The sequence below is a fragment of the Triticum urartu genome, chromosome 5 (assembly GCF_003073215.2).
Source record: "Triticum urartu cultivar G1812 chromosome 5, Tu2.1, whole genome shotgun sequence".
Classification (NCBI taxonomy): Eukaryota; Viridiplantae; Streptophyta; class Magnoliopsida; order Poales; family Poaceae; genus Triticum; species Triticum urartu.
The window spans coordinates 24,875,685-24,900,957 of NC_053026.1; the positions used below are offsets into that span (position 1 = coordinate 24,875,685).

The window sequence follows — 25,273 nt, forward strand, 5'->3', positions numbered from 1 at the left end:
GTAGACGGGGAGCATTTGCGCCGGCCCCCACCAGTGCAGTGCAGTGCACAGGCGTCTCCCTCCCTCTCACAAGTGGCCCAAGACGAGTACAGTATCCTCTTCTACTACCGATTATCAAATGGGCTACAGTGGTGACAGTACGGTACTGCATGCCCACACGATAATGACGGATATGGCGCCAAGAAGAGTGCAGAGACGCCTTTCGCTTTCACTGGCACTACTACTACTACAGTGAGGCCACACGGCGTGCAAACCGCATTCGCATTTCTCCTCTCCTCTGGATCGTAGCGTTGGAATGTAAATAAATAAAGAAAGAAAAGAAAATCCACGAGGAGGGAGGACCATCGTCGTGGCTTTACAGCCCGAAAACCCCGCGGCCAGCGCACGCACACCATTTTCTGTCTCTGCTCCTCGCCAATGCGGGCCAAGTGTTGCATTTCCAGCAGCGAGCCAAGCCCATCATCATCGCTCCTTCTTTCTTTCTTTCTTTGATGATCCCATGCACATGCCGCGATTTTTACCCCGCTTGGCCATCAAAGAAAAGCCACGACCAACGAGAGAAAGATCCACAAAACAATGATGAACCAAAGAAAAAGACGCAGAACGGGGCGAAAAGCGCGCCAGATGAGCCGCCCGTCCACTCCACATGCCGTCACGTCGAATTGCCGGCGATGCTATCTATGCAATGCAGTACAGTTTTGGTTGAAGGAGGGAGGGTGATGACTGACTGTGGAGCATGGCGGAGAGGCTGCCGGCGGGGAGGTAGTCGTAGACGAGCAGCTTCTCGTCCTTGGAGAAGTAGTATGCGTGGACGGGGAGCAGGTTGCGGTGCTCCACGCCGCCGACGGCCTCCATGTGCGCCTCAAACTCGCGCTGCGCCACCGCCACCTCCTTGAGCCGCTTCACCACCACCGTCGTCCCCTCCTCCAGCACCGCCTTGTACGACGTCCCCGCGCTCCCCTTCCCCAGCACCTCCGCCGACGCCCGCAGCAGGTCCTCCAGGTCGAAGCTGTACCCCGCGCTCTTCCCCACGAACACCAGCCGGCTCGTTTCCCCCGTCCCGCCGCCCGCCGCGGCCACCGCCCCGGAGGTGCCCGCGTCGTCCTTTGGCGAGGACGCGGTGCCCGTGCCCTCGCCGGACGCCGCCGGCGGTCTGGTTGTGCCTGTCTGCCCCACCGCCGCGGCCGTGCCCTTCGGTCCCTCCATGCGCGCGCCTCGCCGGGCCCTCTTCTTGCAGCAGAACACGATGGCCAGAAGAAGCAGGAGCAGCGCGACGGCCACGGCGGCCACGATGATGCCGACGATCGCCGCGGTGGACAGCTTCTTCTTCTTCCTCCCGGTCCCACCGGGCGCGCCGTCGCTCGGGCCCATCCCCGGCGCCGGGGACGGGAAGAAGGGGCTGCAGGGGGGCAGCGGGGTGCCGCACAGCTGGAGGTTCCCGGCGAAGGTGTCGGTGGGGAAGCGCGACAGCGCCCGCGGGATGGAGCCGTTGAGCATGTTGTTCGAGACGTTGAACGCCCTGAGCCCCGGGTTGGCGATGCTGGGGATCTTGCCGGACAGCCAGTTGCCGTCGAGCCTCAGCGCGCGCAGCGCCGCGAGGCCGCCGAGCGCGAAGGGGATGGGGCCCGACAAATTGTTGTGGGAGAGCACGAGCCGCTCGAGCGCGGCCAGCCCGGAGACCCCCGGCGGGATGGCGCCGGAGACGGCGTTGTCCTGCAGGAAGAGGGACCGGAGGGCGGAGAGGCGGAGGAGGTCGTCGGGGATGGTGCCGGACACGCGGTTGGCGCGGAGGGACAGCACCTGGAGGTTGGCTAGCCGCCCGAGGGTCCCCGGCAGGATGGGGCCGACGAGCCCGATCCCGGGTAGGCGCAGCTTGACGACGGTGGAGTTGGCGGCGTCGCAGGTGACCCCGACCCAGGCGCAGGCCGGCGTGGAGGCGCTCCACCCGAGCTTGCGCTCGTGGGGCACGGCCGCGAGGAAGGCCAGCAGCGCCGTCTGCTCGCTCGCCGGCGGGTCCGCGAGTGCCAGGCATGCCAGCGCGGCGACGGCGCACGCCAGCAGCAGCGCCGCCGCGGGCGCCATTGCGAGTTGCGACAGACGGACGGGCGCGTCGGCTACGAGCTAGGCGGCATTGCTGGGGCTAGAGCAGAGCTGAAGCTTGGTCGGGGAGAGGGAATTTGGGCGAGGAAGAAGTGGGGAGAGGGGATCTGACGGGAGAGTGAGGGAGGAGGAAGAGGAAGCATGGACATGGACATGGACATGGTGGCGCGGTTTTGGTGGGGAGGAGATTGGGGACGGTTGGGCCTCGTTTTTTTTCACATTCCATGCTCCATTCCATTCCATTGGTTTGGGCCCACACCAGCCTAATAAGCAGCATGGGAGAAGCAGAATTAGATAGTAGTAGTAATGGAAGAAGAGTGTTGTCGACAGAAAAACAGTGGAGTGTGTCGCTAGCAACCAAATGAGAGAGCAGAGCGTTCACAGAAAAGAGAAGAAAAAGAAGAGGGGTGGGAATCTTCATGTGGCTTGGGGCTGCGGTAAAGTGCGAAACCCCGTCCGCGCTGTCCGAAGAGCATTGGACTGGACTGAACCTGACCATACACGCCCGCGGGTGCTGCTAGCAGACAGACAGTCGCTCGCGGCCGAGCCTTAGGTACGTACGCCGTCGCCGGTCGCCGTCCGAGACCGGCCGTATCGCTGGCCTGGAACAACCAACCGGGAGCACGTTAACGACCAGCCAACTTCCTCGGCGCACCTCATCTCATCCCATGGTCATGGTGGAGACTCCGCATGTATGTATGTATGCATAGTTTGTTCGTTATAAAAACCATTCGTCATTTCTGTATTTTTGTTGTTTGTCCATCGGTGACTCGTGGCCTGACACATACATACTTACGTCAGGGAATCTGAGAGCAACTCCATACCGGCCCGATCATCATAGTAAGGCCAACTCCACCGCGCGACCTCATCCTATCCCATCCCGTCCATTTGAAGTAAGACGGACAAACGATGCGGCCCAGCGCGTGACGGTCCGGATCCATCTGGCCCGTTTGTGTCCGGGCCGACCCATTTCAATCGCATCTTTGCGTCGGGTTTGGGTCGCCGTGGACACCGAACGGACGCGCCGCTCGTCCGCATCTGGCCGCGTGGCGGGGCGGCCACCTACCTCCCGCCTGCCAACATCAATGCGCACGGGTGGCCGACCCCACCTGTCATCGACCCAGTGAAAGGTCGCCGTCCTTCTTAAATGGAGAACTCGTGGACCGATCGTCGTCCACATTGTCCCACTCCATCCAGCAGACTTCTCGAAACCCGACCGCGCTAAACCCTAGCCCTCCCTTGTCGAGCTCGCCGGCCAGCCACCCTCGACGCCATGGGCTTCTAGAACCGTAAGGGGAAGCACGACCGCAAGGCCGGCTCCTCGTCGGGGCGCCGCGCCGGCTCCGTGAAGAAGGAGGCCGCATCACCACCACGCCGGGCCCCCGCGCCGACCGCTTTCTCCATCGCCACCACGTCCACCGGCGAGTGCGACCGGCACTACGTCCGAGCGTCGGTGTGCCGCCATTATTGGGAGACGAGGACACCGCTCCCCTGGGGCGACGCCCACCTCCCCAACGGATGGCACCTCAGCGCCGACCGTGATGAGGACATCAATACCATTGTTACACCCACAGCCCCTACTGTTACATATACTGGACCAATTACTAGAGCTCGCGCACGCCAATTAAATTACCAGGTACTTTCGTTTCTTGGTAATGATTCTAATGTTCATGAGATTATGATGCTGCCTAAATTGGATACATTTGTTTTTCTTTCAAATGAAGGGCCTAGCTTGGAGAAGGATGAACATTGGAGCAAGAACCCGCATGGAGTTGATGGCATGCGCAAGGGGATCAAGAACGGAGTTACAAGTGATGATTTCAGGACTTTGAAGCCGCCATAAGGAGTGCATGAAGCCATGGACGAAATATACAAGATGCCACTTCATAATATTCGTCCATAGGCTATTCTAGGTGCTGCGTCACCTTATTAATGGGCCAGGCCCATGTAATTTCGAAATACTTAAGTATAGGCTATTTTTAGAGTCCGTATGTGTGGGGAAACAAGAGTTAGGGTTGGTTTCGGACCCCACCCTCAAGGGCCACGAAATTCCCCTCTCTTCCTCCATATATACAGCCCTTAGGGCGTCGTTTAGACTTTGGTTTTGTTTAGATTAAAAGTTCGCCATAGCTGCAACTTCGCGTACTTCGTTTGTATCCAACGACCAGACCAAGACGTCACAGAACCCCACCTTGATCAATAAAGCTTTCATCTTATATTCACAATATCCCGATTGCAATCTCAGTTTCTTGCTTGTTCTTCATTTGTTCGCAGGAAACAGACCCTCGTGGTCAGGTTGATCGTGCTCCGGCGTGGTCAATAACCCTCAGAAGTTGGTTTAGCGATTGCTAAGGCGCGACGTCTCGCACGTTCGTAGTCGGATCGTCAAGGTCAACTCCCATAGAAAACGATAGCCACCATCTCATCGAAACATCGGGACACCTTAGCCTCTATCAAGTGGTATCAGATTTCCAGGTTGCTCGGTGAGATTTTACAGTTTTTCGTAGATTAGATCGAGTATGTTCTTCATACCTACAGTCCATGAAAAAGCCACACAAAATAAAATTAGGGTTAGTTCATCATATCCGAACCAATCTGAGCCTTTTGCATAATCTTTTTAGGGTTTTTGCTTTGTTGAATTTGCAGTTGCATCGTCGTGTCAAGTTGCTGGTCTTAGAGTCTAGTCTTTTAGAGTTTCGAGTTCTGGTCATAAGTTGTCACGCCGCCGCCGCACCATCATCATCGCCCATCTACCACTTTTGCTTATCCGCCAACGCTCTGAATCCATATCCATATACCACCACCAATCCGTATCCATATACCACCACCGATCTGTATCCATATACCACCACCGCTACCATATACCACCACCGCTACCATATACCACAACCATATATCCACCACCAATCCGAGTTCTTCTCATATTAGGTTTGTTCTTGAGATCAATCTAAATTCCGATTCGTGTTTCCTTGCCTGCGTAGGTCTCGAAAAAAAAAGAGTCTGGAGACCCCCGGGCAGTTTTTAGGCCAAAATTTTCACGGGCAAAATTTTTTCCCTATCCTATTTTTAGGCTTTTCTGAGTCTTTTGAGCCACGTGCCATCATAGTGATTTTTTGTCGCACTTTTTCGTCGTCGCTGCCCTGATTTCCGAAAAAAAAGTGAAAAAAAAAATTAGTGCCCATCCTATCAGTTTGACGAGGGAAGAGTTTTGAGACACTCGCCATTATAGTGATTTTTCGCAAAAAAAAGAGGAGCGCAAAAAAAGAGCGAAAAAAAGAGAGTTCCAGAGTGTGCTTTTCCCTTATTTACGTGCAGCGCCGTGATTTTGTTAGTGTTCTAGGCTCGCGTCTCTAGCACGGTCTAGCCTAGGACCAGCACAGTACCGTCGTTGAGCGTTTATTCAACTTTGCATCTCTGAATTGATTATTACTGACCCTTTTTGCTACCATACTATAAGCCTTCCCAGCTCCACATACATCTACGTCGTGCGTTTGACTCTCCCTGGCAATCGCTCTATCCAAGCTTTTGAGAGTTTTGACTACAACGGTTGCCGATCACCGCCTGCTGCTGGGTAAGAACTGGTAAGAATTTGAGATTTGCTTGACGGATTTGTGACACCCGCCACCACCACCACTTGTTAGTAGTCTGTAGGATCATATTCTTGTGTGTTTCTATTGCTGCTAACCATGCCAGGATCACAAGCCGACGAGACTGACTGGGAGAACTTGACGAACAAGGAGCTTCATGATGCGTTTCAGCAAATGATGAATGGACAGGTGCAAGATGTGATAAACAGATTTGAAGAGGCCATGGAGAAGATATATGGCATGGAGAAGACGTTTGAAACAAAGCTCGATAACAAGTTTGCTGAATTGCTTTCGTGTTTTCCACAACCACCACCGGCTGCTCCTGCCGCACCTCTGCAACAACAGCAACAACACCGACTACCTCCACGTCGGGAAACAGCCCTCCGCCGAGCGAGCCGTGTCCCTCTTCAGTCGGGCCAAACTGCTGGTGCTGCTGTTGATACTTCTGTGGCTCCTACTGCTGATGTGGAGGAGGATGATTATGTGGGAGATTATGAGGATGAGGTTGATCAAAATCAGAACTACGTGCCACCACCAGCACAGCAACCACCAGGTCGTCCACATGCAAATAATGGCAATGGTAGGGCTCACCCTCGAGTACGAGATCATGACCATCTCCCTAAACTAAAATTGAATATTCCACCATTTGAGGGTAGATATGTTCTTGATATATATCTTACTTGGGAGTTAGAAACTGAACAACGATTTACATGTTTACAATATCCCGAGGAGAGACGTGTTCCTGCTGCTGTTTGTGCTTTCACTAGTTTTGCATGTGTTTGGTGGTCTGAGCATTGTAGATTATATCCTATTCCGGCTACTTGGGCTGCTTTGAAAACTGCTATGCGTATTCGTTGGGTTCCACCATATTATCAACGTGAATTACTTCAAAAATTGCAGCGCTTAAGACAGGGAAACAATTCTGTAGAAGAATATTATCAGGAATTACAAACTGGCATGATTAGATGTGGTATTGTTGAGGAGAATGAAGCTATGCTTGCACGTTTTATGGGTGGATTAAATAGAGAGATTCAGACGATTCTAGAGTATAAGGAGTATACTAATATCACTCGTTTACTCCATCTTGCTTGTAAAGCTGAACGTGAAGTGCAGGATCGACAGGCATTGGCGCGGACTAACTTTTCTGCAGGTCGACCTTCATCATGGACACCACATGCATCATCTACTTCCACACGTTCTGCTACACCGGCGCCTCCGTCGGCTGCCACCTCCAACCGTGATACAATAAAGCAGGCACAATCACCACTATCTGCCAAGAGCACACCTTCTGGGCCTGCAAAGAGCTCTTCTTCATCCATGGCATCAACAGGGCAAACACATGATATTATTTGTCGACGTTGCAAGGGTGGAGGTCATTATGCGAGAGAATGCCCATCTAAGCGTGTGATGATTGTTACTGAGGATGGTGGGTATGGGTCCGCTAGTGACTATGATGAGGAGACTTTGGCTCTTATTACACGTGACGAACACGGTGGAGACGATTCTGATCATGAGACGCAATACATGGCTCCTGAAGACAGGTATGAATGTTTAGTTGCTCAACGTGTTTTGAGTCTGCAGGTTACACAAGCTGAGCAAAATCAGAGGCATAATTTGTTCCATACAAAGGGAGTTGTGAAGGAACGTTCTGTCCGCGTGATCATAGATGGAGGGAGCTGTAATAACTTGGCTAGCATGGAGATGGTGGAGAAGCTATCTCTCACCACAAGACCACATCCACATCCTTACTACATCCAATGGTTCAACAACAGCGGCAAGATTAAGGTAACACGTACTATTCGTGTGCATTTTAGTATCTCTACATATGCTGATTATGTTGATTGTGATGTCGTACCTATGCAAGCATGTTCCTTATTACTTGATAGACCATGGCAATTTGATAAAAATTCTATTCACCATGGTAGAAACAATCAGTATACTCTTGTTCATAAGGATAAAAATATTACTTTGCTTCCTATGACTCCTGATTCCATTTTGAAAGATGATATTAATAGAGCTAATAAAGCAAAACAGGAGAAAACTAAGAGTGAAAATCAGATTGTGGCAAAAGAATTTGAGCAACAAATGCAGCCTAATAATAATAAACAATCTAGTGTTGCTTCTGAAATTAAATTGAAAAGTGCATGTTTACTTGCCACCAAATCTGATATTGATGATCTAGATTTTAGCAAATCTGTTTGCTATGCTTTTGTGTGCAAAGAGGCATTATTTTCATTCGAGGACGTGCCTTCCTCTTTGCCTCCTGCTGTCACTAACATTTTGCAGGAGTTCGCCGACGTCTTTCCACAAGACGTGCCACCGGGATTACCACCTATTCGCGGGATTGAGCATCAAATTGACTTAATTCCCGGTGCATCATTACCCAACCGTGCACCATACCGTACCAATCCAGAGGAGACGAAGGAGATTATGCGTCAAGTACAAGAACTGCTCGACAAAGGTTATATACGCGAATCCCTTAGTCCTTGTGCTGTTCCTATCATTTTAGTGCCGAAAAAGGATGGTACGTCGCGTATGTGCGTTGATTGTAGAGGCATTAATAATATTACTATTCGTTATCGTCATCCTATTCCTAGGCTAGATGATATGCTTGATGAATTGAGTGGCTCTACAATATTCTCCAAAGTTGATTTGCGTAGTGGTTACCATCAAATTCGTATGAAATTGGGAGATGAATGGAAAACAGCATTTAAAACTAAGTTTGGATTATATGAGTGGTTAGTCATGCCTTTTGGGTTAACTAATGCACCTAGTACTTTCATGAGGTTAATGAACGAAGTTTTACGTGCTTTCATTGGACGATTTGTGGTAGCTTACTTTGATGACATATTGATTTATAGCAAATCTTTGGAGGAACATTTGGAACATTTACGTGCTGTTTTTATTGCTCTACGTGATGCACGTTTGTTTGGTAACCTTGGAAAGTGCACCTTTTGCACCGACCGAGTATCTTTTCTTGCCTATGTTGTTACTCCACAGAGAATTGAAGTTGATAAAGCCAAGATTGAAGCTATTGAGAGTTGGCCGCAGCCCAAAACGGTCACACAAGTGAGGAGTTTCCTTGGCCTCGCCGGTTTCTATAGGCGTTTTGTGAGAGATTTCAGCACCATTGCTGCACCTCTCAACGAGCTTACAAAGAAGGATGTACCTTTTGTTTGGGGTACCGCACAGGAAGAAGCCTTCACGGTATTGAAAGATAAGTTGACACATGCTCCTTTACTCCAACTTCCTAATTTCAATAAGACTTTTGAGCTTGAATGTGATGCGAGTGGAATTGGATTAGGAGGTGTGTTATTACAAGATGGAAAACCTGTTGCATACTTTTCTGAAAAATTGAGTGGGCCTAGTCTGAACTATTCTACTTATGATAAAGAATTATATGCTCTTGTTCGGACCTTAGAAACATGGCAACATTATTTATGGCCCAAGGAATTTGTTATACATTCTGATCATGAATCTTTGAAACACATTAAAAGTCAAGCAAAACCGAACCGTAGACATGCTAAATGGGTTGAATTCATTGAGACTTTCCCTTATGTCATTAAACACAAGAAGGGTAAAGAAAATGTTATTGCTGATGCCTTGTCTCGTCGTTATACTATGCTTTCACAACTTGACTTTAAAATATTTGGTTTGGAGACCATCAAGGATCAATATGTTAATGATGCTGAATTTAAAGATGTATTGCAGAATTGTAAGGAAGGGAGAACTTGGAACAAGTTCGTTCTTAACGATGGATTTGTGTTTCGTGCTAACAAGCTATGCATTCCAGCTAGCTCCGTTCGTCTTTTGTTGTTGCAGGAGGCGCATGGAGGAGGATTAATGGGATACTTTGGCGTCAAGAAGACGGAGGATATACTTGCTACACATTTCTTTTGGCCAAAGATGAGACGGGATGTTGAGCGTTTTGTTGCTCGCTGCACTACATGTCAAAGAGCTAAGTCACGACTCAATCCTCATGGTTTATATATGCCTTTGCCTGTACCTAGTGTTCCTTGGGAGGATATCTCTATGGACTTTGTTTTAGGTTTACCTCGAACAAAGAAGGGGAGGGATAGCATATTTGTTGTCGTGGATAGGTTCTCGAAAATGGCACACTTTATACCATGTCATAAAAGCGATGATGCTGTTAATGTTGCTGATTTGTTCTTTCGTGAAATTATTCGCTTACATGGTGTGCCAAATACTATTGTTTCAGATCGTGATACTAAATTTCTTAGCCACTTTTGGAGATATTTATGGGCTAAGTTGGGGACTAAGCTGCTTTTTAGTACTACTTGTCACCCCCAAACTGATGGACAAACTGAAGTAGTCAATAGAACATTGTCTACTATGCTTAGGGCTGTTTTGAAGAATAACAAGAAAATGTGGGAAGAATGCTTGCCTCATATTGAATTTGCTTATAATCGTTCATTGCATTCTACTACCAAGATGTGCCCTTTTGAAATTGTGTATGGTTTCCTACCTCGTGCACCTATTGATTTGTTGCCTCTTCCATCTTCGGAGAAGGTTAATTTTGATGCTAAAGAACGTTCTGAATTGATTTTAAAAATGCATGAGTTAACTAAGGAAAACATTGAGCGTATGAATGCTAAATATAAACTTGCTGGAGATAAGGGTAGAAAACATGTTGTGTTTGCACCTGGAGATCTTGTTTGGTTACATTTGCGTAAAGATAGATTTCCTAATCTGCGCAAATCAAAGCTAATGCCACGTGTTGATGGTCCTTTTAAGGTTTTAGAGAAAATAAATGATAATGCATATAAACTTGAGCTACCTGCAGATTTTGGGGTTAGTCCCACTTTTAACATTGCAGATTTGAAGCCTTATTTGGGTGAGGAAGATGAGCTTCCGTCGAGGACGACTTCATTTCAAGAAGGGGAGGATGATGAGGACATCAATACCATTGTTACACCCACAGCCCCTACTGTTACATATACTGGACCAATTACTAGAGCTCGCGCACGCCAATTAAATTGCCAGGTACTTTCGTTTCTTGGTAATGATTCTAATGTTCATGAGATTATGATGCTGCCTAAATTGGATACATTTGTTTTGCTTTCAAATGAAGGGCCTAGCTTGGAGAAGGATGAACATTGGAGCAAGAACCCGCATGGAGTTGATGCCATGCGCAAGGGGATCAAGAACGGAGTTACAAGTGATGATTTCAGGACTTTGAAGCCGCCATAAGGAGTGCATGAAGCCATGGACGAAATATACAAGATGCCACTTCATAATATTCGTCCATAGGCTATTCTAGGTGCTGCGTCACCTTATTAATGGGCCAGGCCCATGTAATTTCGAAATACTTAAGTATAGGCTATTTTTAGAGTCCGTATGTGTGGGGAAACAAGAGTTAGGGTTGGTTTCGGACCCCACCCTCAAGGGCCACGAAATTCCCCTCTCTTCCTCCATATATACAGCCCTTAGGGCGTCGTTTAGACTTTGGGTTTTGTTTAGATTAAAAGTTCGCCATAGCTGCAACTTCGCGTACTCGTTTGTGTCCAACGACCAGACCAAGACGTCACAGAACCCCACCTTGATCAATAAAGCTTTCATCTTATATTCGCAATATCCAGATTGCAATCTCAGTTTCTTGCTTGTTCTTCGTTTGCTCGCAGGAAACAGGCCCTCGTGGTCAGGTTGATCGTGCTCCGGCGTGGTCAATAACCCCTCGAAAGTTGGTTTAGCGATTGCTAAGGCGCGACGTCTCGCACGTTCGTAGTCGGATCATCAAGGTCGACTCCCACAGAAAACGATAGCCACCATCTCATCAAAACATCGGGACACTTTTGCCTCTATCAGCTGCAGTCCAGTACTCGCCTAAGTTCTCCCACTAAAGAGACCAGTCAGCACTCACCTAAGCTTGAAAAAAATCCTACCGAGTGGAGAGCAATCCTCCCACTCGGGGGCTTAGCTGCAGTACAGTACTCGCCTAAGTTCTCCCACTAAAGAGACTTAGCTGCAGTCAGACACTCGCCTAAGCTTGAAAAAATCCTACCGAGTGGAGAGCAAACCTCCCACTCGGGGGCTTAGCTGCAGCCCAGCGCTCGCCTAAGTGTTTAAAAAATCCTACCGAGTGGAGAGCAAACCTCCCACTCGGGGGCTTAGCTGCAGCCCAGTGCTCGCCTAAGTATTTAAAAATCCTACCGCGTGAGAGCAAACCTCCCACTCAGGGGCTTAGCTGCAGCCCGGCGCTTGCCTAAGTACAGGACACAACCCAATCCGCAAAGACGACGAAGTGCGAGTCGACTGCTACCATCTCCTTCGGAGCTGCACCACAAATACGAAAGTTATTTTGAGTGAAGATCGAGTTCCACTCAACGGATCATCCATGAAGATACTCAACGATAAATCAAGTTCAGATAAGACCTAAGGGTCCCAGACCTCAGACCAAAGTACTCAAGCCCTCAGCTCGACGGAGTTTAACGGTTACAAAACCCACTCGGCATTCCGAGGCAAATTTAAAGTGAAGCGTAAAAGTTTTTCATTCCTCGGGTGGAGGACTGGAGGGGGCGACGAACTCGTCCAAGTCGATCCCGTCTGCAATACGAGTTGCAGCAGCAATAAAAGTCTCCATGAAGTCTTGAAAGTTGTGCTTCCTGGTATTGGCAACTTGGATGGCGGCCAGCTTTTCTTCTCGCGCCTCCTTGCAATGGACGCGGACCAGAGACAGAGCCACATCAGCGCCGCACCGAGCAGAAGACTTCTTCCACTCCTGCACTCGGTCAGGGATCCCGTTAAGACGAGTCATCAGAGACTCGAGATCATTTTGGAGCGTAGCCTCTGGCCAAAGTGCCGGGTCGATCCATGACATGGCAACCTTCAGTCGAGCCAAGTAGTCCACGACGCCGTCAATGCGGGATTCCAGTCGGAGCAGATTCATGGCAGCTTCATCTATCACGGGAGAGTTGATTGGATCCAAACCTGTTTCAATCCGCCCAGTCTCCTCTTCAAAGTTCTGGCAAAACTCTGCATGCATGATCCAAGGATAAGTCAATTTTCATAGACTGAGTCGACACAAAAAAACACCAGCCGGAACTGAATATGCACCTTCAAGCTTGATGTACAACTTCTTGGCGAGGCTCCTCAAATAGCTCTCCAGGTCGTCCCTCCTGCGAGCGATGCCTTCCATCTTCTCGTTCAGGGTGAGGTTCTCCTTCTTCCAACGTGCACACTCCCTGTTGGCTTCATTCAGAGCGGTCTTCAGCTTGGTATTCTCTTCTTCTAATTGGCCGACCGAAGCCAGCTTCTGTGCGGCCAGAGCGGTCTTGTCATCAGCCTCCTTACGGGCAGCAGCCAAGTCCTGATCCTTCTTCGCCAGAGCTTCGCTCAGTTTTTCTGCAAAGAAATGATGTTTGATTCGGAAATAGCAGAAGGGTACTCAAGCCTAAAAACTAACCAGTCGACAAAGTCGTCTTACCTGCGGCGCCGTCTCTAACCTTCTGCAGCTCTGTTCTGGTCAGCTCCAGATCAAGGTTCAGTTGAATCTGCTGCTTCTCCAACTCAGTATAGCGAGCTACAAGTTTGCAGGATTTCTGTAAAAAGAAAAATCAGTCGATAGACGTCCAAGATAAGTTGCTTCCGAGTAACTAAGAGACAATGATGACGTTTCTAAGACCACAGCCGAATCAAAAACATTCGATAGTAGTCTCGGGGACTACACCCAGTGGGTGCACTCAGCGTGCCCCCACTGTAAAAAAAAAGAGAGAGTCGACTGCCTGCAGTCGACCGAATACAGTTCCATTCGACATGGCCTGACCAGACCAAGTGAAGAAATACAGTTACAGCAACACAATATAAAGACTACAGTCGACTGCCAGCAGTCCACCGTAGTCTCGGGGACTACACCCAGTGGGTGCACTTAGCGTGCCCCCACTCGTCCAAGAATTGACAGACACACCCAGTGGGTGTACAGATACAAAGATCTTCGGAAAAGAGATTCTTCAAACAGCATATCGTAACAGACCAAGTGTTGAGTCGACTGACCTGGACGTTACTCTGAAGAGCCGAACTTGCGTCGTAAGCTGCTTGGCTGGCCTCCCGAGCCGCCTTCACTTGCTCCATCATGATCCCCGCCTGGCGTATAGCCTCTTTTGCAGCAGCCGCTTGGTCCTCAGGGACGGGGTACGCGGCGAAAAGCGAAGGCGGATCCGCAGTCAATGTCGAGGGCCGCACACTCGTCAAAGGAATGGCGAAAGTCACAGAAGCCCGAGTGGGTTTGCCATCGTCTCGAGCTACGGCCTCAGGCGCCGGAGTGGATTGTGGGGTCTTGTCAGCCGACGCCCTCTTGTTCCTCCTCACTCTCAGCGGTTCGTTGTCGTCGTCATCCGGGAGGTCGATAACATGAGGAGGAGCTACAAGGAAAACATTCAATCGACCAGAATTGCAATAAATGTTCAGTCGACTCAAAGCGGAACGTTAGTAATTGTACCAGGGTTGGAGGTAACAGCATCCTCCATCTCTTGGTCGTCGTCCTTGGCGGAGACCTCAGAAGTAGCACCGCTGCAAATCTCGAAAGTCAGTCAATTGACTCAATGAATCGACCAAGGATCTGTCCACGGTCGACAAAGGAAAACAAGTATTATTATTATTACCCAGAAATGGTAGGAACAGCTATCTTCATCTTAGGCAGAGCCTTGGGCGGCTTGGACAGCGTCGCGCGTGGGTGCTTGGGAGCCTTCCCAGTCGGCGTAGGAGAAGAGGTCCGAGGGTGTTTCGACGACTGCCCACCAGGAGCAGTCGCGTTGCCACGTTCCCGCGCTGGATCGTGTGTGATCTTGGATCGCCCCTCCGGGCGGGGGGGGTCAACCTCCTCCTCCTCTTCGCTGGAGTCGACGTCGTCACCTCCCTCTCCTTCACCATCCGACTCCCACTCGCCTTGATCGTCCCCACTCTTGCCTCCGCTCGCCTCCCCTTCCTCAGTCAGCTCCTGTGCCCCGTTGGGCGTCGAGTACATCTCGGTAGTCGCCTGGAAAACAACAGACAAGACAAAAGTCAAATCGACCAACTCAAAGAAGACCAATGAAGGAAACAAGACCTCAGTCGGGAGCATAAAGACATACCTGGTCCACTTCATACGAATTGTCCAGTGGAACTACCCTCCTGGCTCCTCGGGGGTTGTCTTTGTTCCCCATGATGCTCGACAGCCACCCCTCCAGCATCTCGTCAGTGACCTCCTCCGGGTGGACCCGAGTGGTGTCGTCGAGACCCGAGTACAGCCACATCGGGTGGTCACGAGCCTGGAGCGGTTGGATGCACCTCCGGAGGAAGACCTCCAGCAAGTCCATACCAGTCACGCCCTCACGGACAAGATCAACCACTCGACCAGCCAGCACTTTGACTTGGGCCTTCTCCTCCAGCGTCACTTTCAGAGAAGCAAGCTTTTCAGCTCGGTCGAGAGAGAACGGAGGAAGTCCAGTCGACTGCCCTGGGGTCGCCTGGTCTTGACAGTAAAACCAGGTCGCCTGCCAACCGCGGACCGACTCCGGGAAAGTGATGGATGGAAAACAACTCTTTCCCCTCATCTGGATCGCCAGGCCCCCGCACAGCTGGATCACCTGCGTCCTCTCGTCACTCGACTTGGCCTTCTTGACCGATTGAGAACGGCAGGTAAAGATGTGCTTGAAGAGTCCCCAATGGGGGCGGCAACCCAAGAAATCCTCACACATGGAAATGAAAGCAGCAAGGTATACGATGGAGTTGGGAGTGAAGTGGTGGAGCTGCGCTCCGAAGAAGTTCAGGAAGCTCTGGAAAAAAGGATGGGGCGGCAGAGAAAACCCGCGGTCGATGTGGGTGGCTAGGAGCACGCACTCACCGTCGCGGGGTTGAGGTTCGATCTCTCCCCCGGGAGACGCGCAGCTTTGTGGGGAATGACTCCCCCCTCGACCATGTCGTCGAGATCCTCTTGCCGGAGCACCGACGGCATCCAGTCGCCCTGGATCCAACCTTTGGGCAGAGCAGTCCTTGAGGAAGATCCGCCCCGAGCAGATCTCTTCCCTTTCCCCGGCGCCGCCGCCTTCTTCGCGCGCTCCAGAGCAGACGTCTTGCCCTTCACCATCGTCGCCGGCAAAATCTCGAACGGGCTTGCGGCGCTAGGGTGAGAGCGGAGGTGGCGGAGGAACTTGCGAAGGGAGAGAGGAAGAAGAAAGGAGAAGAAAGCGCACTGTTTGGAAACCCCGAGCCGGCAACTTATAAGGGGCCGCTTCCGAGTGGCTGACTGGTAGGCCCAGGCTATCCAGTCAAATCCCGCAGCAGACGCGTGCGCAGTACGTGGCGAAAAAGGCGACGCGAGGATCGAGGAGCTTCCGCTTTATCGCTTCCGATTACTGCGGCCGCTCCCGTCCCGCGCGCTTCCCGAAATCCGAATCCCACGACATCCGTGGGCCGCAGAACAACTTGTCAAAACGGAAGACCCCGCCCGCGCCGACACTCGGTATGTCACAAGTAAAGAAAATCACTCGACGAAAGGCCTGGAATGGATCAAGGCGACTGAAAGAAGTTGATGCGTCATCTGTGATGGTTGGCCCAAAACGAGGCACTCACGTAGCCCGAAGAACCAGTCAGAAAGATCTCCAACTCTTTCCCCACTCTAACCTCGATCCATTCGGGGGCTAATGATGAAGCCATGTACCTAGGGTAGGGGCACGGACCTGTCCAAAAGGCCCTACCCTAGGACATCCCTAGAAGAAGTCACCTTTCAATCGACTTGAAGGTATCCCACTCGACGGGTTCAAGACACTCAACCAAGAAGCTATCACTCAACCATGAAGCCAACCACTCGACTGCCAGGAGACCTAAAGTCACTCCGCAGGCAAATGGTCGGCTATTAAGTAGTCTTTATGGTCATTATAGCACTTTATTAGGGGCGTTACCAGTAACGCCCAACCTTAAATGTACCTTAAACCCTGCATTACTGAGGGCAGGAAGGGGCCGGCGAACTCTATATAAGCCACCCCCCTCCTCAGTATGAAGGGTTCGCACCCCTGTAATCCATACACACATAATCCAGTCGACCGCCTCCGGGCTCCGAGACGTAGGGCTATTACTTCCTCCGAGAAGGGCCTGAACTCGTAAACCTCGCGTGCTTACAACTTCTCCATAGCTGAGATCTAGCCTCTCCATACACACCCCCCTACATCACTGTCAGAGTTAGAACCACGACAGGCGCCGGAACGCCGTGGGGGCCATCATCGTGTGACAGCGATCTACACCAACACCTCCGTCATCTTCACCAACATCTTCATCACCTTTCCCCATCTATCTACAGCGATCTACTCTCCCACAACCCGTTGTACCCTCTACTTGAACATGGTGCTTTATGCTTCATATTATTATCCAATGATGTGTTGCCATCCAATGATGTCTGAGTAGATTTTCGTTGTCCTATCGGTAATTGGTGAATTGCTATGATTGGTTTAATTTGCTTGTGATTATGTTGTTGTCCTTTGGTGCCCATCATATGAGCGTGCACATGGATCACACCATAGGATTAGTTGTATGTTGATAGGACTATGTCTTGGAGGGCAAGAGTGATAGAAGCTTCAATCTAACATAGAAATTGATGCATGCGGGATTGAAGGGGGGCCAATATATCTTAATGATATGGTTGGGTTTTACCTTAATGAACGTTAATAGTTGCGGATGCTTGCTAATAGGTCCAATCATAAGTGCGTAGAATTCCAAGTCAGGGATGACATGCTAGCGGTGGCCTCTCCCACATAAAACTTGCTATTGGTCTAGTAAAGTAGCCAATTGCTTAGGGACAATTTCGCAACTCCTACCACCACTTTTTCACACTCGCTATACTAACTTTATTGCTTCTTTACCTAAAACAGCCCCTAGTTTTTATTTATGTGCTCTTTGTATTCTTGCAAACCTATCCCGTTACACCTACAAAGTACTTCTAGTTTTATTCTTGTTCTAGGTAAAGAGAACGTCAAGCGTGCGTAGAGTTGTTTCGGTGGTCGATAAAACTTGAGGGAATATTTGTTCTACCTTTAGCTCGTCGTTGGGTTCGACACTCTTACTTATCGAAAGATGATACAATTGATCCCCTATACTTGTGGGTTATCAAGACCTTTTTCTGGCGCCGTTGCCGGGGAGTTATAGCGTGGGGTGAATATTCTCGTGTGTGCTTGTTTGCTTTATCACTAAGTAGTTTTATTTTGTGATCTTGTTTTCTATCTTTAGTTATGGGTAGGAAACGCAAAATACCAAAAATATTAGTGGTACCTACTGAACCAATGATTGAAGAACCACTCAAAATCTATCACACTCCTGAAGCTTTTTTACTTGGATCATCCTCGATCCCTATGTGCTTGTGCTGAAACCCCAACTAGCTTAGGTGAGGGCAAATCTTTAGATGAGCATGCTTGTTATGTGCGACACCGCTTATCTCAAAAAGGGAAACTTTTACTGGATCAAATTCATCGTTTGCAATGCTATGCTTGGAATTTATGTGAAATATATGATTTTACTTGTTGTTCTGAAGACCCTAAGAAACACATTCCCTACCAATGTGAGTTTAGTGACAATGGAATCGTATCTTCATATGCTAAGGGTGTTTATAATTACTATGATGTTCAACAAATTGAAGAATTTGTTGCTTTTAAGGGTGCTTATGAAATTGATTCATTAATTGGAAAGTATGATGCTACTCTTTACAAATCTGAAAAATTTCCCATACTTAAATATTGTTATGATAATTATGCTTCTAATGCCTATGTTAAACCATATATTGAGGACTCCCCCGCTGTCCAAGAAGAGACTAATATTTTGTAGGAGTCTATGGAAGAAGGAATTGATGAAAGTGTGGGCTCATTGGATGAAAAAGATGATGAGGAGAGCGAAGAACAAAAGGATGAAGAGCGGATTAGCTACCTGTGCCCACCTTCTAATGAGAGTAACTCTTAAACTCATACATTGTTTAATTTCCCTTCAAATTTACCGAAGGATGAATGCTATGATGATTGTTATGATCCCGTTGATTATTTTGAAATATCCCTTTTTGATGATGCTTGCTATGCTTGTGGCCAAGATGCCAATATGAATTATGCGTATGGAGATGAACTTGCTATAGCTCCTTATATTAAACATGAAATTGTTGCTATTGCACCCACACATGATAGTCCTATTATCTTTTTGAATTCTCCCGACTACACTATATCGGTAATTGGTGAATTGTTATGATTGGTTTAATTTGCTTATGGTTATGTTGTTGTCCTTTGGTTCCCATCATATTTGCGCGCGCGTGGATCACACCATAGGGTTAGTTGTATGTTGATAGGACTATGTATTAGAGGGCAAGAGTGACAGAAGCTTCAACCTAGCATAGAAATTGATGCATACGGGATTGAAGGGGGACCAATATATCTGAGTGCTATGGTTGGGTTTTACCTTAATGAACGTTAGTAGTTACGGATGCTTGCTAATAGTTCAAATCATAAGTGCATAGAATTCCAAGTCAGAGATGACATGCTAGTAGTGGCCTCTCCCACATAAAACTTGCTATCGGTCTAGTAAAGTAGTCAATTGCTTAGGGACAATTTCGCAACTCCTACCACCACTTTTCCACACTCGCTATACTAACTTTATTGCTTCTTTACCTAAAACAGCCCCTAGTTTTTATTTACATGCTCTTTATATTCTTGCAAACCTATCCCGTTACACCTACAAAGTACTTCTAGTTTTATACTTGTTCTAGGTAAAGCGAACGTCAAGCGTGCGTAGAGTTTTATTGGTGGTCGATAAAACTTGAGGGAATATTTGTTCTACCTTTACCTCCTCGTTGGGTTCGACACTCTTACTTATCGAAAGAGGCTACAATTGATCCCCTATACTTGTGGGTTATCATAGGCTCATTAATTCCCCCGAGGGGTTCAAGTAACCCCTCCGTACTCCGGTAAAATACCCAAACCACTCGAAACCATTCCGATGTCCTAATACTACCTTCCAATATATGAATATTCACCTCTCGACCATTTCGATACTCCTCGTCATGTCCGTGATCTCATCTGGGACTCCGAACAAACTTCGGTCACCAAAACACATAACTCATAATACAAATCGTCATCGAACGTTAAGCGTGCGGACCCTACGGGTTCGAGAACTATGTAGACATGACCGAGACACATGTCCGTTGAATAACCAATAGCGAAAACTGGATGCTCATATTGGTTCCTACATATTCTACGAAGATCTTTATCAGTCAAACCGCAATAACAATATACGTTATTCCCTTTGTAATCGATATGTTACTTGCCCGAGATTCGATCGTCGGTATCATCATACCTAGTTCAATATCGTTACCGAGAAGTCTTTTTACTCGTTCTGTAATGCATCATCCCGCAACTAACTCATTAGTCACATTACTTGCAAGGCTTATAATGATGTGCATTACCGAGAGGGCTCAGAGATACCTCTCCAATACTCGGAGTGACAAATCCTAATCTTGATCTATGACAACCCAACAAACACCTTCGGAGACACCTGTAGAGCATCTTTATAATCACCCGGTTATGTTGTGAAATTTGATAGCACACAAGGTGTTCCTCTGGTATTCGGGAGTTGCATAATCTCATAGTCAGAGGAATATGTATAAGTTGTGAAGAAAGCAATAGCAATAAAACTAAACGATCATTATGCTAAGTAACATATGGGTCTTGTCCATCACATCATTCTCTAATGATGTGATCCCGTTCATCAAATGACAACACATGTCTATGGTCAGGAAACTTAACCATCTTTGATTAACGAGCTAGTTAAGTAGAGGCATACTAGGGACACTCTGTTTTGTCTATGTATTCACACATGTACTAAGTTTCTGGTTAATATAATTCTAGCATGAATAATAAACATTTATCATGATATAAGGAAATATACATAACAACTTTATTATTGCCTCTAGGGCATATTTCCTTCACGATCTTTTACATGGAATACAATCTACCTACTTACTTTGTGTCGCACTACCAGCACTCCACCCTTGAAGCTAAACATCATGCCACTCACAATTCCTTAGTTTATTTGTTCAAATACGAATTTGATATGATTCTAATGTTCCTATTTCGGTTTTGAAATGTGTGTCTGCCTGTTATAGAGACGTAAGAGGTTTGTATTTCTGTGTGTGGTCTGGTCAGCACGGTTGGGGGTGAACTTTGCATATGCAAGGGTTTATTGGGAGACACTCTTTGAGTTGAATCCACAATGCATTCCATAGATAATCTGACTACTTTTTATGTTTTCATGAATCTCAGATACTAATACGTCTCCAACATATCTATATTTTTTTATTGTTCCATGCTATTATATTATCAACCTTGGATGTTTTATATGCATTTATATGCTATTTTATATGATTTTTGGGACTAACCTATTAACCTAGAGCCCAGTGCCAGTTTTTGTTTTTTCCTTGTTTTAGAGTATCGCAGAAAAGGAAAATCAAACGGAGTCCAATTGACCTGAAACTTCACAGAACTTATTTTTGGAAGGAAAGCAACCCGGCAGACTTGGAGTCCACGTAAGGGAAGCAACAAGGAAGCCACGAGGCAGGGGGCGCCCACCCCCCCTGGGCGTGCCCTCCACCCTCGTGGGCCCCTCGTGGCTCCCCTGACATACTTCTTCCGCCTATATATATCCATATACCCTAAAGACATCGGAGCGCACAATAGATCGGGAGTCCCGCCGCCAGAAGCCTCCGTAGCCACCGAAAACCAATCTAGACCTGCTCCGGCACCCTGCCAGAGGGGGCAATCCCTCTCCGGTGGCCATCTTCATCATCCTGATGCTCTCCATGACGAGGAGTAGTTCTCCCTCGGGGCTGAGGGTATGTACCAGTAGCTATGTGTTTGATCTCTCTCTCTCGTGTTCTTGAGGTGGCACGATCTTGATGTATCGCGAGCTTTGCTATTATAGTTGGATCTTATGTTTCTTCTCCCCCTCTACTCTCTTGTAATGGATTGAGTTTCCCCTTCGAAGTTATCTTATCAGATTGAGTCATTAAATATTTGAGAACACTTGATGTATGTCTTGCCGTGCGTATCTGTGGTGACAATGGGATACCAGGTGATTCACTTGATGTATGTTTTGGTGATCAACTTGTGGGGTCCGCCCATGAACCTATGGAAAGGGGTTGGCACACGTTTTCATCATGATTCTCCGATAGAAACTTTGGGGCACTCTTTGAGGTTCTATGTGTTGGTTGAATAGATGAATCTGAGATTGTGTGATGCATATCGTATAATCATACCCACGGATACTTGAGGTGACATTGGAGTATCTAGGTGACATTAGGGTTTTGGTTGATTTGTGTCTTAAGGTGTTATTCTAGTACGAACTCTAGGGCTGTTTGTGACACTTATAGGAATAGCCCAACGGATTGATTGGAAAGAATAACTTTGAGGTGGTTTCGTACCCTACCATAATCTCTTCGTTTGTTCTCCGCTATTTGTGACTTTGGAGTGACTCTTTGTTGCATGTTGAGGGATAGTTATATGACCCAATTATGTTATTATTGTTGAGGGAACTTGCACTAGTGAAAGTATGAACCCTAGGCCTTGTTTAAACGCATTGCAATACCGTTTGTGCTCACTTTTATCATTAGTTACCTTGCTGTTTTTATATTTTCATATTACAAAAACCTTTATCTACCATCCATATACCACTTGTATCACCATCTCTTCGCCGAACTAGTGCACCTATACAATTTACCATTGTATTGGGTGTGTTGGGGACACAAGAGACACTTTGTTATTTGGTTGCAGGGTTGCTTGAGAGAGACCATCTTCATCCTACGCCTCCTACGGATTGATAAACCTTAGGTCATCCACTTGAGGGAAATTTGCTACTGTCCTACAAACCTCTGCGCTTGGAGGCCCAATAACGTCTACAAGAAGAAGGTTGTGTAGTAGACATCAGATACTGAACAACATCATAATGATTATGAGCTTGCGTGCATGAAAAGAATAAAGTGGAACAATGCCATGGCTGTCAAACTTGGCATTAAGGGACTGAAATCAAGTCTGGATGCAATGCAATGCAAACGCTCTCCACCTACAGATTCATGCTCAGAATAAGATCCTAACAGTGATTCTGAGCTAGAGGGAGACCTAAGTCAATGTAGCTCCCTAGTGGAGGAGTCGGAGGCAGATGCCCTATCTTATTCACCAATCAAGGTGCTTGCTCTAACTTTCCAAGGTTATATTGGTCGCACATTGTCGGTGTCAAAACCGGCGGATCTCGGGTAGAGGGTCCCGAACTGTGCGTCTAAGGTCGATGGTAACAAGAGACAGGGGACACAATGTTTACCCGGTTCAGGCCCTCTCTATGGAGGTAATACCCTACTTCCTGCTTGATTGATCTTGATGAATATGAGTATTACAAGAGTTGATCTACCACGAGATCGTAATGGCTAAGCCCTAAAAGTCTAGCCTGTCTGACTATGATTATGAGGAGATATGTCTACGGACCTAACCCTCCGGTTTATATAAACACCGGAGGGATATAGGGTTACATAAGGTCGGTTACAGAGAAAGGAATCTTCATATTTGGTCGCCAACCTTGCCTTCCACACCAAGGAGAGTCCCATTCGGACATGAGTAGAGTCTTTTGGTCTTTGTATCTTCATGGCCCATCAGTCCGGCCCATATCCAATAGGTCGGACGCCGAGGACCCCTTAGTCCAGGACTCCCTCAGTACCCCTGAACCAGGCTTCAATGATGAGGTGTCCAGCGCGCAGATTGTCTTCGGCATTGCAAGGCGGGTTCTCCTTTCCGAATACTCTGAGATAGTCTTCGGACGAACGTGTCCGGATCTGCAACACAAGTACCACGCACAACTGCAAAGAGTATAATATATCATGAGTCCAATCTGCTGATAACTTTCTGTGACATCATGTTTGCTCGGTTATAATTTCGAATCGTTTCTTGTCCTGCCGTTCCACGTTTCGAGGCGTGGTTTTATTGGCACGTCTTGTCAAAGCAGAGATCATGTCCCCTCATTGCGGGATTCTCATCAACACGAGCATGGGTAACCCAACCACTCCATTGGTATGGTTTCTTAGGAATAGGCAGGTTTTTAGGTTTAGGATGAGGCGTCCGATATCCGTTGCCTTTATAAAGGGGCCAAGGGCCATCTTATTTTGCGCCAACCCTTTCCTCAGCCCATCCAACTTCGAGTTCTAGAACCCGAGGTTCGACTTCATTGCTTCAAGCTGCCCAATCATGTCCGGACCTAGCCCACAAGGCCGATGGGTGGCCTCCTCTATTACAGAGGAGGACATTGCAAAGCTTCATGCGGCCAGGTACCTGACCGCGGAGATCCCCCATAGGCTTCCTGCTCGAGGACAGGTTATTCCTACTCCCAGATCCGGCGAGAGGGTCTTATTCATCTCCCACTTCTAGCGAGGTCTAGGATTCGCTCTTCATCCCTTCGTCCGAGGGCTCATGTTTTACTACGGACTAGATTTTCACGATCTAGCCCCAGATTCTTTCCTCCACATCTCGACATTCATTATCACGTGCGAGGCCTTTCTCCGTATTCCCCCACACTTCGGTTATGGCTCAAGACCTTTAGTGTGAAGCCGAAGGTAGTCGACGGGGAACACACGGAGTGCGGAGGTGCTACAGTGAGCAAGCTTACCAATGCTCCCTGGCCAAAGGGCTCTTTCACCGAAGCTCCCAACCTATGGCAGCAGGAGTGGTTTTACGTCACTAAACCCCGCGGTACCAAGTGGGCGGCTATACCTACGTTTCGGTCTGGCTCTCCATTACAGCTTGCATCATGGATTAATAAGGGGCTGGACTGGGGATCAATTGACGAAGTGCAGACTCTATAAAGCCGCATCCGGAGCCTCCTTGAGAAGGACGTCGGCCTTATCAACGTTGTCCAAGTAATGCTGGTCCGCCGGGTTCTATCGTGCTGGCGACGGCCTATCCGTATGTGGGAGTTTAAGACGGAAGGGCCACGGACCCTCCAAGACTTTTTTGGTACTACGCACAAAGGAATGTGGAAGCTGTTTTTCGGGAAACAAAAACAGTGGCCGGACACCACTGAGGACATCGGCCTCGACCGCAACCATTCGGATACCTCGGTAAGCTCTTGACTTCTGAACAATTTCTAGCAATGTATGCCGTAATGCGATACTAATAATGCTATCCTCTGCCAGGGCTAGATAAAGAAAGCGGAGCGAATCAGGTGTTCGACCCCTCTTCCCGAAGAATCAGCGGATTCTGTATTAACAAGGATGCTGGCCCCGGCACCGTACCAGATGCCTATGAAGGAGGACAAGACGGAGAGAGGGAGGACCGAAGGTGGCCTCCATCCCGAAGATATATTAGATATTGTCTCCGGGGAGATGAAAATCCCATCACCCGAAGAAAAAAGTAAAGGAGAAGCCAACGTTCATTCTCCCCATGGTAAGAAAAGGGCCGTCTCCGAAGATTGGGAGGAAAAGGATCCCAAGCGAGGCAAGATGCCCCTGTCGGGCGGCTCGGGCTTGGAGGACGACGCTATCTCGCAGACCCCCGGTGAGGACAAGCCTAAATCGTAAGCGAACAAGGGTGTTT

General features: G+C 48.3%; 1 protein-coding gene across 1 annotated transcript; it reads right to left on the minus strand.

Moving 5' to 3' along the window:
* Positions 1-243: 243 nt before the first annotated feature.
* On the minus strand, positions 244-2,097 carry LOC125507401 (probable inactive receptor kinase At2g26730). Its single transcript, XM_048671980.1, has one exon. The coding sequence runs from the start codon at positions 2,080-2,082 to the stop codon at positions 679-681; it is 1,404 nt and encodes a 467-aa protein (XP_048527937.1). The 5' UTR covers positions 2,083-2,097; the 3' UTR covers positions 244-678.
* Positions 2,098-25,273: the final 23,176 nt, after the last annotated feature.